This window comes from Parambassis ranga, chromosome 8 (assembly GCF_900634625.1).
Source record: "Parambassis ranga chromosome 8, fParRan2.1, whole genome shotgun sequence".
NCBI lineage: Eukaryota > Metazoa > Chordata > Actinopteri > Ambassidae > Parambassis > Parambassis ranga.
Window position 1 is genome coordinate 11,560,223 of NC_041029.1, and position 16,036 is coordinate 11,576,258.

A 16,036-nucleotide genomic window follows, 5' to 3' on the forward strand; every position below is an offset into this window, starting at 1 on the left:
ATTGGACGACGCTCTGTGTAGCTCTTGTGATTGGCGGAGAGCCCGATGAGCAGTGACATTTGTCTGAAATAGAGCATTCTGGGTACATTTGAGGATGCAGCCATCTCATGCCAGAGGTAGTGGAGTAGTAGGTAGTGGTAGATCACTGTTTACATTTATATTCTCACTCTCTGTTCGATGCTGATGTCAAGACACACAGATATTCTCAAAACACAGTCAATAATAATCCATAAAATCAGGTGGAATTGGTTTTAATATAAAAATCTCGCTTTATTTGTATTTTTAACACACTTTACAGTACCGAACAGTGAAATAAAAGAAAAATATACTGATATACTATAATATTGTTTTATATATAGATGTTTGCTTATTAAATGCATTTATTCACAAATTGACACCTCAGCTCTGTCAAGAGGAAAAACTTTCATAAAAATAATATAATAAAAAATAACTTGGACACATTTTACACATTACAGCAAGATAATTTACAAATATTACAATCATTTCATGTTTTTTCCCTTGAATAATCTTTCTCACTTGTGGACAAACACATATGAATTAAAGCCCAGCCCATTATTCTTAGAGGGAGTCAGCCTGCGACCACATAACTTGACAGCACATAACCCCCAACAGAAACCAGTTCAGTAGGCCACCATGGGACGGACATTTAGGCTATCAGGCTAGATAGTGATTAAAGTTACTAAGAAAACAGAGGTGGTGGTAGTGCTAGACATGGTCAAGTTACTTAAAGACACATTTATCTCATTTAAATGTGTCACATGCAATGCAACGACATCAGGTTCTGTTTGACTTATTAGTCAAATAGGTTTGATTTCACACATCATCAGATGAATAATTTGATTGGTTATGCCTATAGAAAGGGATAAACGCTGCACAATGACAGTTTGTGATTTGGCCCAATGGAATTATAATAAACTGCCAATGACCAAACCACCAGCACAGACTGTATACTCTACCTGAAACACACTATCTGCCTTAAAACCTGATGAAATAAAGTGCTGGTACAAATATATTGGATTTTAACAACAAATGTGAACAGTTGAAAACAATGATGGCAGAATGTCAGCACAAAGTGAGGAAAACATGATCATAACAAAATGAAAAGGTGAGGATGTGGCCTGCAGTACTTCACTTAGCAACTTGAAGTGGTTATTTGTCATTATGACTTGGATAAATTTATAATTTACAATCCAACATTACATTATATACAATAGTGATAATGCTTATAGCTATTTCATCAACACATGATTCATTTTTCCAGACCATCCACCAGAATGATATAAAAATAAACTGTACACAAACTGTTCAAAGAAAACCCTTCCCATGGTTTTCTTTTCATCATTTAAAAAGAATGGCAGCAATCAATCAATTGAATAATTTCCTTAATAAGAAACAATTGCTACAGTATTGTGTTTGTATGGCAATTAAATATTAATGTTTTTTATAGCTTATGACAGAACAAGAAGCCACAAAAACAAAGCAAAGTGTTTAAAGTAAAAGGCCAATGCATATGGGAATCTTTTATTTAAGTAACTGCAATAGTAATCCTGGATTCCCACTCCACCATATGGGAAGCCTGTGTGGTGGCCCCGCAGCTCTGCTCTATCCTGCGACAGAGCAGGTCAAACACACAGACTCCTGTTGCACCGAGCTGTGGTGTCTTCAGGTAAAGCTGAGTTACTGACCTGCAGAAACTTGCTCTTACCTTCAAAAGAACCACACCCATGTTCTTTTATTGTTATTATTATTGTTAGTTATATATTTTTTTTTTACCCTGTGAAAAACACCTAAACTGAGCTGTGCTGATCGAATCCCATTAAACAAGATGTGGCGATGTCAGCGAGTGAACAATGACACGTGTGACGACATCCCTGCTGTTGCTCACTTGGTTACTCATGACTGCTCAATCAGTCATTCAAACAAACACACACATCGTGTCCATAAGTCCGATTTAAACATCCTTGGTCATTCTCAACTCCAGATAGCTATAAGATAGTCATTTAGCCGTCCTGATTTTTTTTTAAAAAAACAACACATTCTTTATGTTGGTCTGAGCACAGCAACAACATAACAACTAATTGGCAGCAATGTCTCCCTTTCCCCCTCCAAATGCGATGCTGGATACATTGTGTATAGACACACAGATATTCACAGAAATAAGCATACAGACATGATATAAATATACCAGGATATCTATCATATATCTTAGAAATCTACATACCGGCAGGTATGAAGCCTGCTTCTGACATTAAGGCAAAAAAGCATCAAACATAACCAGGATGATTAGGGACCGCCAGACGTCTTTTTTGGCCAACTTCTTCCCCCCCCCCTGACATTCTACCTCCCTGATTTTCGAATTCTTCCTTCAAATCACTTCACCCACTCCAGTTTCGCATCCTTAACTTTGGTGAGAATTATTGTGTATGAGAAGACAAAAACAAACACACAGTGCATGTGGACGTGAGATGGCGAGTGGAACGTTGTTCTGCTGAAGAAATAATTCCGTGTTCCGTCAACATATTTAGCAAATATATAAAATAGGCAAAATGTATGCTTCAAAGCATCACATGGCTTATTTTCAGAAAGTTAAAAAGAAAAAAAAAATCATTCTAAGAAGAAAAAAAGAAAAGATAAGCAGGAAAGAGTCCCACTGGTGGCTGTGGTAGTAGTGGTAGTGATTGCTCTGCATCTAGAGTTCTGAGTTATTATATTACCAGAAGAGCAACAAAGGAAGACTTACAGCTCAAAACATATCACCACAGAAACTGTACGTGTGAGATACACACCACAATACCATGAACAGTAAAGAGAGACAATCAAAAATGATAACAAAATCAGACACTCCTGTCCCACAATGCATTGCTTCACCACAGCTCCATTCAGGAAGCTGGTGTTTCAGAAAGGCACAGAGCCATCTTGCACCAGTAGCACTCTCCTTTGTAAAGGGAAAAAGGGGTGTGGGACCCGATGGTCCCCTCATCGCAGCATCTTCCTTTCCTTCCGCATTCTCTTCCCTTCTCCTCCTCCAACTCTGTGTATGTTCTTATTTTTCTTTCCGACAGAAATGGAAAAAAAAGTCACTCGGACGTGTAGCTTTTCTGAGGAGAACAGTTTCTATTGATATTCTAACGAACATGAATTACTAATACTGACTGAACACTAGTTAATATTCCATTAAGGGATGGCTTTTTCCAAAGAGATTCATTACTGATCAATGTCCCACATCTAAATGCACACATACAAACAAACAGTCAAGTGGTGTATCCTGTGTGTGTGTGTAGGTTGACTGCAATTATACAGCAGACTGCTGCATGCATGTACACACATTGTATTGACTTGCTCCTGCTCTTCTTTTTTTGTGTCACTTTGTGTGTGTTTATGTGTGTGCATTCCAGTCCCAGAGTGCTACGCTGCCCTCAGTTGCCCATCATAAGCATGACATCTCCTAAAATCCTCTCTGTGAAATCTGTCGAAGGACTTGTCACCACTCCGAATCTACAGTTGCTGTGTAATAAGCTTCTCTTTAAGCGATTTTAATCTATTCCCTTTTTGAAAAATATATTTAAAGGTCTGTATTGTCATTGCAGTCTTTTTTGTTCTTGGTTTGGCCATTGAAAGGATGAACAAGTTAATGTGTGCAAGTGAGGAGGAAGACACAGGAGTAGAACTCATGTATCTTCAGCTTGTGAAGAAGAATCTTCCTCTTCCTCTACAGGACTTGTGTCAGAAAGTCTGTCCTTTTCAGGCGCCACACCCAAATGAGCTTTCAGCTCCTCCTCTGCTTCCTCTTCCTCCATTGCCACCTCATCCTCCTCTTCTATTATGTCCTCATTTTCCTCCTCCTCCTCCTCTTCAGCCATTGTGTCCTCCTCTTCCTCCTTTTTACCCTCCTCCTCCCCATGACTGCAGTCCTCTGCCACATGGTTTGGCGTGGGCTTGTCACTCTCGTCATCCTGTTCCCTATGAGAGCTCTCCTCGAGTGTGAGCTCGAACTGAAACTTGTCTATGCAGGCGTTCAGGTCCTTGTCCTGGCCAACTGGAGGTGGTGAGGGGCTTTGTGGGATCGTGCTCTGGTACCAGTCTCTGTTGTCTTCCAGTGTATCTAGTATTTCCTGGGCATCGGGATGGACAAGATCTCCCCATGTCTCCCACAGCGGGTGGACAATGTAGTCAATAAAGCCGACCTACATGCAGAGAGAGAGAAGCGTGTGACTCACATGACATAAGCTAGCACAGTGGTGTCACTTCACTTCCTGCAAATCAGCATTAAAAATGTAGGAGGATGACTGCTGCGATCAGAGCTGAAAAATCACTCTCTGCACTGTACTTATCACCCTCCTACAGCATTAACAGTTATCCAGTTGTGTTCAAAAACACATCCATACATGTTTCACTGCTGATGCCTTACCTGACTCTTTTCCACAGATGCGGTGTGTTTATCACACATAGGACTGATCTCCATCCCTCGCTCCCTTTCCTTATCTCCCTGCCTGAAGAACTCCTCCATGATTCTCTCCGTCCATTGTCGATACACAGCCAGGGGCTTGGTAGGATTGCTCAGGTCAGCACAGTGCACCATGTTCCTTAACACCTGCAGAGTCACATGTCACACATAAGGTAGTGTATATTACAAACATTAAGGTATGCATGGACAGAGCTTCCAGCTTTGTCTCCAAAAGGAGATGATGACCTGCACTATTAAACAAATCTGGCTGGGTGCAGATCTCCTAATTCATCCTGGGGCAAATGCTACAGATCTGTGCCCTTTCTGTTGTCTTTTCACAAAGTTTTGGCTCATATATTTACCAGAGAACAACATTCAAACTGTACACATGGCCATGTGCCTACTGCTGCCTTCCTCTCGGTTTGATAACTGCTGCTCAATGCTGTCGCACACCCTGCAGAAGTGGTGCATCCAGACAAAAAAGCATTGTCTTATCAAAACATATGCGAAGGTACATTTAATGTGGTGTACCCAGCTTCCTGCCATGACTGCTGTTCCATGTTCAATAAACATCCATTCACTCCAGCTCTTCACAAAACAACTGAAGACTGAACCCCAAAACCCACCAGTGGATTTGAAAAGTTATTTTAAAAGAAACCACACCCTTCATCACAGTCAAAACAGAGGTTTGAAATCCTTGAATGTGTGACATACAGCTCACCAAGAAATCATTTATCTCAGCTACTGTAACATAAACATCAACTACACATTTTCCAAAAATGAAGTTTTTACACTAAGAATATTCTCTTAATAATCCATGATCATCCCACTTGTGACCAGGAGTGATGTGACAAAAATTCAGGCTGATCTGCAGGCTACACTGAAGGCTATAAAATAAATATTTTAACATATGTGCATATACTATATATACCACTATTAATAACACCTATTAACATTTAGGTACATGTTGTACACCTTGATTCCACTTTATTTCAAATATTATAAAGTCAACATTTAAAATTATTTGATGTATTATATTAATTGTATCATACAGATGTTTGTATATGTTGCCATGATTGTGCTGTTTTCAGTGAGATGCAGGACTTTGTATTTCATTGAAAAATTAGCCCACAATGACTGAGTAAAGAAAATGTCCAAAAACTGCTTAATTCCTTTGTAACATGTTCCCAAACATCTGCTTAGTGGATGTTATTGATTGAAGTTACTGGTAAATGACATAAAAAACAACCTCTACCTGTATCCGGTCAGTGTAGTGGTCAAGCAGCAGTACTCCAGAACTTGTGACTTTCTTGGTTTCCACCATTGTCTTGAGGTCTGCCAGCAAACTCATGTGTTTAGACATATCAGTTGCCAAAACCTGGAAAGAACATTAAAATAATGACATTAGAGGAAAAACTGGGATTTGAAAAAGTAGAGGTGTAAGGAAGTGAATTAGAGGTGGACAGACTCACCATATCAATAACAAGTTTCCTCAGGCTCTGCCTTTGCCTTTTGCTCAGGTTCTGGAAGATGTCACAGTTGTCCTCGTGAAGCAGCTTAAAACCCACAGCAAGATGATGGTTCTCCAACACAGACTCGTCATTATACATCAGGGCTAACTCTGAGTCTGACGGAAGCAATACGGGTCAAAAATACAGTCAGTGTTTGTGTCAATACAAGCAGTATGCAACAAATTGACAACTATTTACAAAATATGGCGTTTTATGTAATGAAAAATAATGAGGATGAAGACAGTGCCAAATTAATGCACAAGTTATCAATCATCTCTGGCCTGGTTAGTAACAAAGTATTAAATAAGAGTGTTGTTCAGTTCTTGACAGAGAAACATCCTTCTACCGTCTGCACACAACAAAGCTGATTCTGACTTTTGCAGTGGTTAAAAACAGAATTGGACCACTGAAAAATAACATAAAAATAATGTCATGATTTGTGGTGAAGAGGGCAGCCAGAAATATCATACATCATTTGTGTGTGAGAGTGTCTCAGTCTTATATGGACTCACTGGTGTTTATGAGGAATTGGTTTGACACTCCTGGATGGTCCACATCATGGATGGCAGCAGCAAATAACGCAGCTAGAATCTCTAGATCAGTGAATACAGCCTGCCAGAAAGGGCAAAAGAGTCAAATTAAAACTGAATTTGTATTCTTAGAGGGCCTGGTGCACGTGAAAGTATTTGACATTAGTGGAGGTATTTACATCTAGAGCTGGTGTGGACAGCAGTACATGAGTGGACTGAGTGACATCTGCAGCGTGGAGGCTGTTGTGGTAGGCCACATTGGCATGGTAGTGGTCCTCCAGGGTCATCACATAGGTGACAAAGGTATCCATGGGGATCCGAAAGGTCTTCAGTAGATCTCTTTCCTGCAGCAGGTACAGTTCACAATTATGCTACGTGTTACCGCCTGCTGTGTGACACATTGTTTTAGGTCCGGTCTGTGTGTGCCTCACCTGGAAGATGGCATACATTATGCAGCTGAGGGGTCGATTATTAGAGAATTCTGCCACACGAAAGATATTAAGGCCCCACTTGTTCAAGTCATTCAGCTCCTGTATGCACAACAGATGACATCAAGACATGTCAGTATATTGTCTCAATTGGTGCATGATGTAATCTCACGTTCTTTAGATTATGGTTTCAGTTTTCTACACATTGAAATGTTACTTATATTTCAATATATTTATGGTGCAAAACACATCCAATAAGTTTACCCTGGCTAACGCATCCTCGTGTTCAGTCTTCACGCCGAAGCGAGGCATGGTGGAATTGGAAAGGCTGGAACTGTGTGTGAGCTTCTTCACACCGCTGATGTGACACATGGGCTTCTCCCTCTCCCTCAAGGTCGGGGACGGGATCTCCACCTCATTCTGCTTGTCTAGAAGGATCAGAAGTTAAATGGTCTGTACGGGCAGAGACATACTCAGGGTTGTGCTTGACCTGTAGGGTCAAAGCTGTAACTTGGTAATAAGAAGATAAGGGGTTTGCTTTACCTAGAAAGGTAGTGGAGATGTATTCTGACACTTGGTTCCCTGAGCGACTCATCTCTGACAAATGGGACAGCTCCCTGTTCAACATCCTCTTGAACTGAGGGGAAGAGAGACAGACACAGATGAGTGACTTGAACAGTAGTTACAGTGCAAAAGCGCTAAAAATACAGAATTATAAATGCTGTACCTACGATTTCATTTGCACAGATGCATAACAACAAAAGCTTGCTATGATTCAAATACGAGAAAATAAATTATCACCCTCATTTACTGAAGGGTGATAGAATCAATTATGAATCATACCTCCTCTTTTTTTTCAGAGAACAGACTGTTCAATAACTCGGTGTCCCCGCACTTTCATTTCAACTGAAGTAATACGGTATGTTTATTGTTCTCTATGCATCCACAGCATCCATCATGAACTGCTAGGTCTTTTCAGTAGAGGCACAAATGTGATTAAGTGAATACATTATCTGTGCAGACAGAAAACACTGTTCACGAATGTTCTCTCTGCTTTTACGTAATGTTTTATTTCCGTTTTGAAACATCACACAGAAGGCGTAATAGTTCCCTGTCAGACAAGTCATGTGAAGGCACAATACGATTCGGACAGACCCCTCAGTCTGTGTCCTACTGACTGATCTTTCACACATAACAATCTCCATGGCAACTGGTGCAGTTGCCACGGTAACTGCCTCCTCACAGTCAGTCCTTCAGCTTTATGTGAGAGCGGTGGCTGCTTGGGTGACAATCTGAGGGAGTAGGCAGGTGTCTCTGACCTTTACCAAGGTCAACCCTCCCCTCCGCTGCTGTCTTCCTCTCTGTATCTCTCTTTTGCTTATATCTGTTCCTTCCTCCCCCTTCAGGTAAACAACACTCTCCATTACTGACCAACCCCCTCTCACAAAAACCCCAAAATCCTCCTCTGTCACACTTTGCTTTCTTGCTATTTCACACACTACATTGCCACCATGTTTCACTATTTCCTCACAGTTATCTCTTTCTCCCACCCATCTTCTCCAGCCTGCTGCTCGGTACAAGCAAACAGGTAGAGTGACAGCAAATTGTAGACAGAGGCAGGCAGAATGAGTGACCAGGAGCAAGTCGAGTTCGTCAAGCCAGTGGCACGCTTAGGCAGCAGGCTCAGCCCAGACCTCCACTCTCTCTCTTTCCATCTCTTTCTCATTCCTTCCTTCCCTAATGCTGTAACGCTGAGTCATAGCTGCCAACCAACACTTCTACAGTGCCAGTCCAAGTGCCAGGACAAACAACACTCTTCCTCTGACACTGACTAATGAAGCAAGGATGCAAATAGTGTATAGACATGGCTGTGGACGCACACTTACAGAACTGTATATGTAAGGGGTCCAGGAGGACATATCTATATCAAACAGTCAGTGGTCAAGAACAATACATGCACACATGGGCAATACATGGCTGAGCTCTCATCTTCAACCTGTACACTCGGGACTATTTGTTGACAATGGACAGCACAATTTAACAAAGGGAAACATCTCCCCACTCCTGAAACAATGCACTCATCCTTCACTGACAATACGCTTGACTTACTTAAGTGTGTATTGAGGCCAGCCTCAGGGTGAATGTGGGACGCAGGTGTGGAGGATGGAAACGAACATTATGTGACACTGCAACATACCTGCAGTAAAAAAAATTGGCTACTTCACAAAGTCCTGAAGCTATCTAAGATATAAGCAGATCAGTGTGTTCTCTAAGGACAGAGATGTAGTCCAGGTATAGAGGGATGACGGATGAGACGGATATTGTGTTTTTGTTTACAGTGCTGCTGCAGCTTGAAGACACAGAGCAGGGATAATAAATTCTGTTTTTTTGTCACTGCTCCCTCTAAATAAATCATATGTACAGGAACACACATAATATTCTGCATAACAAAGCTACTGTTAGACCCACAAATCCTTCAAGAACACCATGTAGCCCCTTTATAGACACATATTCACAGACTGATACAACTCATGAAAGTGGAGTTGCTAATTCTCATGCATACAACAGTCCACAGCACAAATCCAAGATGGCCACTGCCAGGCCTTGTTTGCTCTCTGCAAGTTGTCCGAGCCCTACCTGGTCCCACCAACCGATGAGCCAGGGCCTGGAGCAGGTCTCACAGAACAGGTCCACCAATGGCGTCCTGCGCTCCGCTGCCGTCCCACCTCCCTCCAGAACTCCTCCAGCGGTTGCACCGAGGTCCAGCTCTGCCCCTGCCCTCCCCTGCAGGGGGCTGTAGCTGGAGGAGCGGGGCAGCCTGTAGCCCCCTGGTACAGGTGAGGGGCAGGGGGACGGCGCTGGGTCAATGGCCTCCACCACACCCATGTTGAGTGTGACGGGTGGTTTGGGCCGATGGCACAGGCAGGAGGTGCGGTAGTGCAGCGGGGTGGGAGCAGTGCGTGTGCCCCAGTGGCATGAGGGCGTTGTCAGGGTGTGTGGGGAGAGGCCACAGCCGGTCAAGCTGGGACACTCCAGAGTGACGGTTGCCCCAACAGGGGGCGAAGGAACAGGGGAGGGGGGTGAGGGTGCAGATTGTTCTTGCCTACATGCAGCACCCCAAAACAGGCCACCCAGTCAGTCCTGAGTCAGGCTCCAGCCGCAGCAGGGTCAGTAAGGCGAGGGTCCCCCTGATGGGAAGACCAGGAGCCCCCTGGATCCGGTAGCTGTGGTGACTACATCTCATCCCATTTGCTGAGCAGACTGACCCAAATTTATAGTCCCTGTAAGGTAGAGGTGGATGGAGCTGAACGAGTGAAGATGGAGGGGAACAGAGTGAGCGAGGGACCGTCTGAAGGGCACAGAGAGGAGCCGATGAAGGAGCTGAGTGGCAATGTGAGAGAAAATGAAAAAAAGATGTTCCGACAGCTGAGCTGCTTCACGAACAGTAATAAAAGATTTAAATGGTGAAGGTGAGAGGACTGGAGAGATGGTGACAGCAAGACATAAGGATGACTGTAGTATCGGATGATGGAGGTAGAGGGAGATTGGATGACAGCAGGAACATTGGGAAAGGAAGAGGGGGGGGGACAGCAAGAGAAAAACAAGGATGGAGAGAATGACAGAGGGAGAGAGAGAAGAGACAGAAAGGGATGCAGGCAGGCCTGGAGCAGACGGTCAGGCTGAAGAATCACACCAGAGCTGTGGTCTGGAAAAACAGGCTCCCTCTCCCTGCGTCGACTGCCCCTCCCCCACGGTACAGATCCAGAGGCCCGGCCCAGTCCTACCGGTGCATCAGCCCGTCTGTGTCTCACACTGATCCCAGCAACACGCAGTCAGCGTACAGGCAGTCAGGCTGCCTCCTGATCGCTCCGTAGCCCAGCTCTCTACTCCAAGTCAATCCATGCCTCAGCTGGCCAAAATGCCAGAGGTTTAATCCTGCTGCTTCAGGCTGCCGTTCCTTCAATGCTCTGCCTCTTGCGCCATTTCACTGGATGCTGTAGACAGCTCTCGCAAGCTAATCAGGCAGTGTGGCTGCAGGCGCGTGCACGTGTGTGTGCGTGTGTGTCTGTGCTTGGCTCTTTTCAGGGAGCCAGTGTGCGCATGTGCAATAAGACAGCATGTACGTCTGTTGAAAATATGTGTGTGAGCGAGGGTGTGAGTAAGAGTGAGAGACTGAGTGGGAATATTCATGTGTGCACCTCCATGTTGGCACAGTGTGGAGCATTTCTGTAGCTTAGTTGTGGCTGCTTAAAGGCAGCAACATATTCACAGAAGCTCTATTTGCCCCTGGGGGACTTATTGTGCGTGCACACACACACATGAATGTACACACACTTAATTCAAATCCTTTCAGCACTCTCCTCATGCTGATAATTAATCAGCCTGTGATGAAAGGACTTTTTATTAATAGTAAAGGAGAGACTTTCTGAAATAAAACAAACAAGGTGCACAACACTGTCTCTTTAAGACAGAACACTATTAAAGGTGCACTGCGTCCATTTCATTGGTTGTTGCCTAAACCACATGCCTTGTGGTCAGAGTGGCAAGCCAATGACTAAAAGGGAAGGGCAGACCCTGCTGCTGTTCGATAGCAACCAAGGTTACAGCAGAGACATCAGCATCAGGACCTGTCTCCCCCCCAACCCATCTCCTCCCCACCCACACACCCCCCTCCCTTCCTTCTCTCTCTCTTTCACCATGCACCGTCAGTCACAAATGCATGCATGCTTAAGAAGCCTGCCCATGTGCTGCACACAGACAGGCATGTAGAGGTGCTTATGCAAAATCCAATTCACCGACAAAGGCTTGAACACAACCAATAATGTTCTGCAGTTTATATTGATAATGTGCCACAAAACAAAAACATGACAGACCACCTTGTATTCACTTTTCCATTTGTTACTACCACCACACTGAAAGACGAAACCAGTATTTCCTTCAAAAAACACTGCTTGTACTTTAACAACTTGCCACCATCTTTAGCAGAACACCACTCTGTGCACTGTGGGACACACGTACAGCAATTATAATCTGATCCTGCCATGTCATTAAATGCCCTTGTGGAACATTGTATGTTTATGTTAGCATCATACAGAGCTAACGTCTCAGTAGAAGCACAGTGAGTGTGTTTGCGTGTGGACAGGTGTGCACCTTGTTGGAGGCCATCTCGCTGACTGAGCGGTGGGTCTGAATGGTCTCCAGCTGGTCCAGACACCAGTCCAGCTCCTCCAGAGTCTCCCGAGCCATCTGCTGGTAGGTCTCCTCTGGCAAGGACACACACACACACACACATTTTGTAAACCACAAAGAGCACCAAAAAAGGCATAAAAGAATGACACCTGACAACTGAATGAATATCTTCCATTTAAAGAGACGTTTGCCTGTAGGTCACATCCTTTAGCTCAGTAAGCTAACATGGTTTATTTTAAAATGTATACAACATCAGTATAGAAACCAACTGACAGGTCTAAAATCATTATTTGAGATGTCGTAGTCACGTGAAGCTTTAGCCTTTTACTTATCATTAGCCTGCCAATATGCCAGTTCCAATGATCTGAAGAATCACTGGATGCCTTACTTTGTCTAAGCCGCTGCGTGTTTGTAGGTATTTGCAGCCTATGTGCTGTCAACTTATCAAGGTGATTTCATGATTTCATAGTGTTTTGTCTATCTTCATGTTGCGAGGTTGCACCTGAGCTCTCTCAGCCACCATACTTACTGAAGAGTCCTTATAGGTAGCATCTCATCTAAGAATGTTTGGGTCAGGCCCTTCAATTAAGGAATCAAACTGTGCAGTATCAGCTTGATTTTACTTTAGTAATTTGTCCATCAAAGCTCTATAATTAATCTAATAAAATGTATGAACAATTCCTCAGTAATAGCAAGACAAAGCTTAGTGTGTATGTGTGTGTGTGTGTGTGTGAAGCCTCAGCGTGCCCTCAAAGGAAACTCTTAATTAGCTGACAACATACCAGAAAGTGTAGCTTGGGGAACAGTGGGTTGGCTTGTCACTGGTGACCTCCTGTGGACAAACACATTATTACATGAGAGGGAGAATTACACTCTGCTGCCCCCTGCTGGGATTAAACACACATTCAGCATTACAGTATGAGACAACAAAAGGCTTGGCTCACACAGGGGATGTATTTGTATTTTTTTTTTAATTTTATGTATGTGCCCAACATGTGAGACAAATGGAGGAGTGTATGTCTGCTTTCTTAGAATTTTGAATGTCAATGCAAATTCCCCTATACTTATAAATTCAAGTATCCAATAATAGTCAGACACAAAGCCTGCTCTCTTTTCACGAAGCTTTTGTTGTCTTTCAATTGTATAGAGAGAGGTACTTTCATGGTACAACACTGTGTAATTATAGATGCAGATAATTCTGTGCTGCATTGCTTGATATATATATATTTCATATTGATGTGGAGCTAAAAGCCTGCCAGCTCCAGCTCCTTCTGTCTACTGCATTACAAGGGAGAATAATTTTAGTATTATTGACCGTCTGCATCGCCTTTGCAGAGTCAGGGACGTACATCTGAGCTCTGCTCTCAGTCAGCTCACTGGAAGTACGCCAACTAATGCAGATCATATTTTCCTTGTCTGATCATCACAAACTGGTTAATCATGATGGCTAAAGTGTTTCCCCACAGGAGCAAGGAAATGGAGACATTAGCATACACACGTTGCAAACTAAGCAGGCAGTCGTGACAAGTGTAAGTGGGGGGAGGAAGGGGCATTTGACAGCATGATACTGACTTGTTAGTGGGTGTTGTGACATTGGCGAGGATGGTGAAGTTGCTTCTTACAGTTCGTAGGCTGGCCAACACCTGGGGGATGGATGGACAGCGTAGGAGGGAGAGAAGGAGGAGGGAGGAGGAGGGAGGAGGAAGGTGGAGGGGGGGGGGTGGTGGCAGGAGTGTGGAGGGAAGGAGAGAGAGGAGGGGGGACAAGTTCACTGCACTAATTAGCCACCTTTTCTAGTAATTTACAGCAATTAAACTTGTCAGACGAGGCGCATGAGGAAAACATACCTGAGCGAAAGGGGTGACGATCATGTCTTCAGCGTGCCTGCAGGACAAAAAAAAAAAAAAGAGGAATGTGAGTGGTTTGGGCAGCTCTGGTGCTCACTTTCACTGTTTATATGAGAGGCTGAGCATGTGTGCAGGCTGTTTATAAAGACCTGTGTGCATCTAAACAGAGAAATAATCCTGACGCACAATAATGGATGAGCTTACTGTAAGACAGAGGAGGAAACAGAGGACAGTCAATGTTACAGGGACTCATCATGATTTCATTAGCATAATTACAGTCCTAACCACTGCTGTGTTGATTGGGATAATGTGCAGTTTCTGCCGTGTGTGTGTGTGTGTCTTTGAGTGGACACTACAGGTTTATAAAACAACAAATGATGAATCTAGAATGATGGCTTCATGCTTACCCCTCACTATTGATGGAGGAGTTGCGTGACATGGTTTTGGGGGACGTGTCGTAGTCAGAGTCTGAGCGGTACAGGAAGGACTCCCTGCGCTGGCTCTGAGGGAACGAAGGGTGGAGCACCAACCCAGGACTCGCCTGCGAATCCATGGGACTGCGTCCTGGCGAGGGACCATTCTCTGAATCAAAGCTGAATGTAGAGAGAGGAAACTAAAGTTACATCAGTGACATTTAGGTGTTTTTTTATCTTACTGACAACAAATGGCAACAAGATGATCCTAAATACCCAAACATAAGCACTGCAGGCGGTGGGGAGAGAGAAGTGACAGCGGTTTCAGCACAAACACACACAGCTGTGAATGTGCTGCACCGCTGGATTGGCAGACTGCCACTGGGATGCTCCAGGAATTATACTGACAAGTCATGTGTTGGAGTGTCTAAGTGATTCTCTCCGGGCCCAAACTGTCCGTCTGAAGACATGAGTGATTGAGATTTTTGATTTGGGATGAGATCTCTTTTAGACCCAAAGGTTAAAACGAACTCTTGACAGATTAAGAACGCTCATGAATATTTAGCGGTTCCCTGTGGACTTTTTGACCTTAAATATTACTTTGAAGCTGTGTTCTTTTCGTGACTAAGTCTCCATTTTGTTCATCTCATAAATACACATGAGGGTGCATATGCACTCATCCACAGGTGGCAGTAACACACTGAGATGCACAGGGAAGAGGAAGACTACAAGCTAAATAAGTCTGCATTTACACCATGGCCACCTCTTGTCTTTGATTATTACCTGTCAAGATTTTGGGAGTGTGTGGGCTGATTGGGTGTCAGAGCAGGTGCTGGAAAAGTTTTGTGCTCATTCTTATCTTTGTCATACAATCAGGGAACTGATACCACAGGCTGATAACCATAGGCTGGTAGCTGCTATGGCACCATCGAGTAAACTATAGTGTCGTCAACGTCGTACACACCATTACTCAGCCTAGCGGCCATATTCAGAGAAACACGGCTTGTTTGCTCTGATGCAGTGTTTCTCTGTGTGAAAGACATAAGCTGTAATAGTTTAATAGTGAGAGCTATACTTTTAAAGTGTACTGTCTGCTACACCTCTCATCCATAATAGATTGATGCTTGCTGCAAAATGTTCTGTGTGTGTCTGAGACTCCAAGGTAACATTCAGGTTTTATGAGGTCACTGTTTTGTTTTCATATACAATTGGGCTTGGTAAGTAAAAAGATGAGTACTGTGAAAATGACACGGTCTGTGAGAAACTCTGTGTCCAATGATACACAGGCTGTATCATTTGGGATACATACACCAATATTTGCAGATGTTGATATGAGCATATTTATCTGGCAGTTTGGGTCCTGCTATTGATTCCTGAGCTCAAAACCAGACAGCACTTATAGATATAATGACTTTTTAGATATTTAAATTTCATTTTTAAATCAATATCTGAGGATACCTACTAAAAACATATAAAAATAAACCTCCATTTTGGCTTCTTTTGCTCATTATTAGCAACACATTGATTATTATCAGGAGAAATGACAAATAACATCTAAACAGTGACACCACCCAATCCATCCAAGCTTAGCTAAAGGCGACAAAAAAAAAATGAAGCCAGGGTTTTATTTTGGATAGAAAATATGTGCAAAC

At 43.4% G+C, this 16,036-nt stretch overlaps 1 protein-coding gene across 2 annotated transcripts in view; it reads right to left on the reverse strand.

Annotated features, from left to right (window-relative positions):
* Nucleotides 1-235: 235 nt before the first annotated feature.
* pde4a (phosphodiesterase 4A, cAMP-specific) overlaps nucleotides 236-16,036 on the reverse strand; it is a 37,019-nt gene continuing 21,218 nt past the window's right edge. For both annotated transcript variants that reach the window (XM_028411490.1, XM_028411491.1), the window contains exons 2-15: nucleotides 14,379-14,564; nucleotides 13,972-14,008; nucleotides 13,697-13,767; nucleotides 12,907-12,956; nucleotides 12,086-12,198; nucleotides 7,478-7,571; nucleotides 7,199-7,362; nucleotides 6,938-7,036; nucleotides 6,686-6,850; nucleotides 6,489-6,588; nucleotides 5,938-6,092; nucleotides 5,721-5,843; nucleotides 4,430-4,612; nucleotides 236-4,205 (exon numbers count right to left, since the gene is read on the reverse strand). In XM_028411490.1, the coding sequence (XP_028267291.1) occupies nucleotides 3,690-4,205; nucleotides 4,430-4,612; nucleotides 5,721-5,843; nucleotides 5,938-6,092; nucleotides 6,489-6,588; nucleotides 6,686-6,850; nucleotides 6,938-7,036; nucleotides 7,199-7,362; nucleotides 7,478-7,571; nucleotides 12,086-12,198; nucleotides 12,907-12,956; nucleotides 13,697-13,767; nucleotides 13,972-14,008; nucleotides 14,379-14,564 (2,056 nt within the window). In that variant the 3' untranslated portion in view covers nucleotides 236-3,689. The remainder of the gene's footprint in view (nucleotides 4,206-4,429; nucleotides 4,613-5,720; nucleotides 5,844-5,937; nucleotides 6,093-6,488; nucleotides 6,589-6,685; nucleotides 6,851-6,937; nucleotides 7,037-7,198; nucleotides 7,363-7,477; nucleotides 7,572-12,085; nucleotides 12,199-12,906; nucleotides 12,957-13,696; nucleotides 13,768-13,971; nucleotides 14,009-14,378; nucleotides 14,565-16,036) is intronic.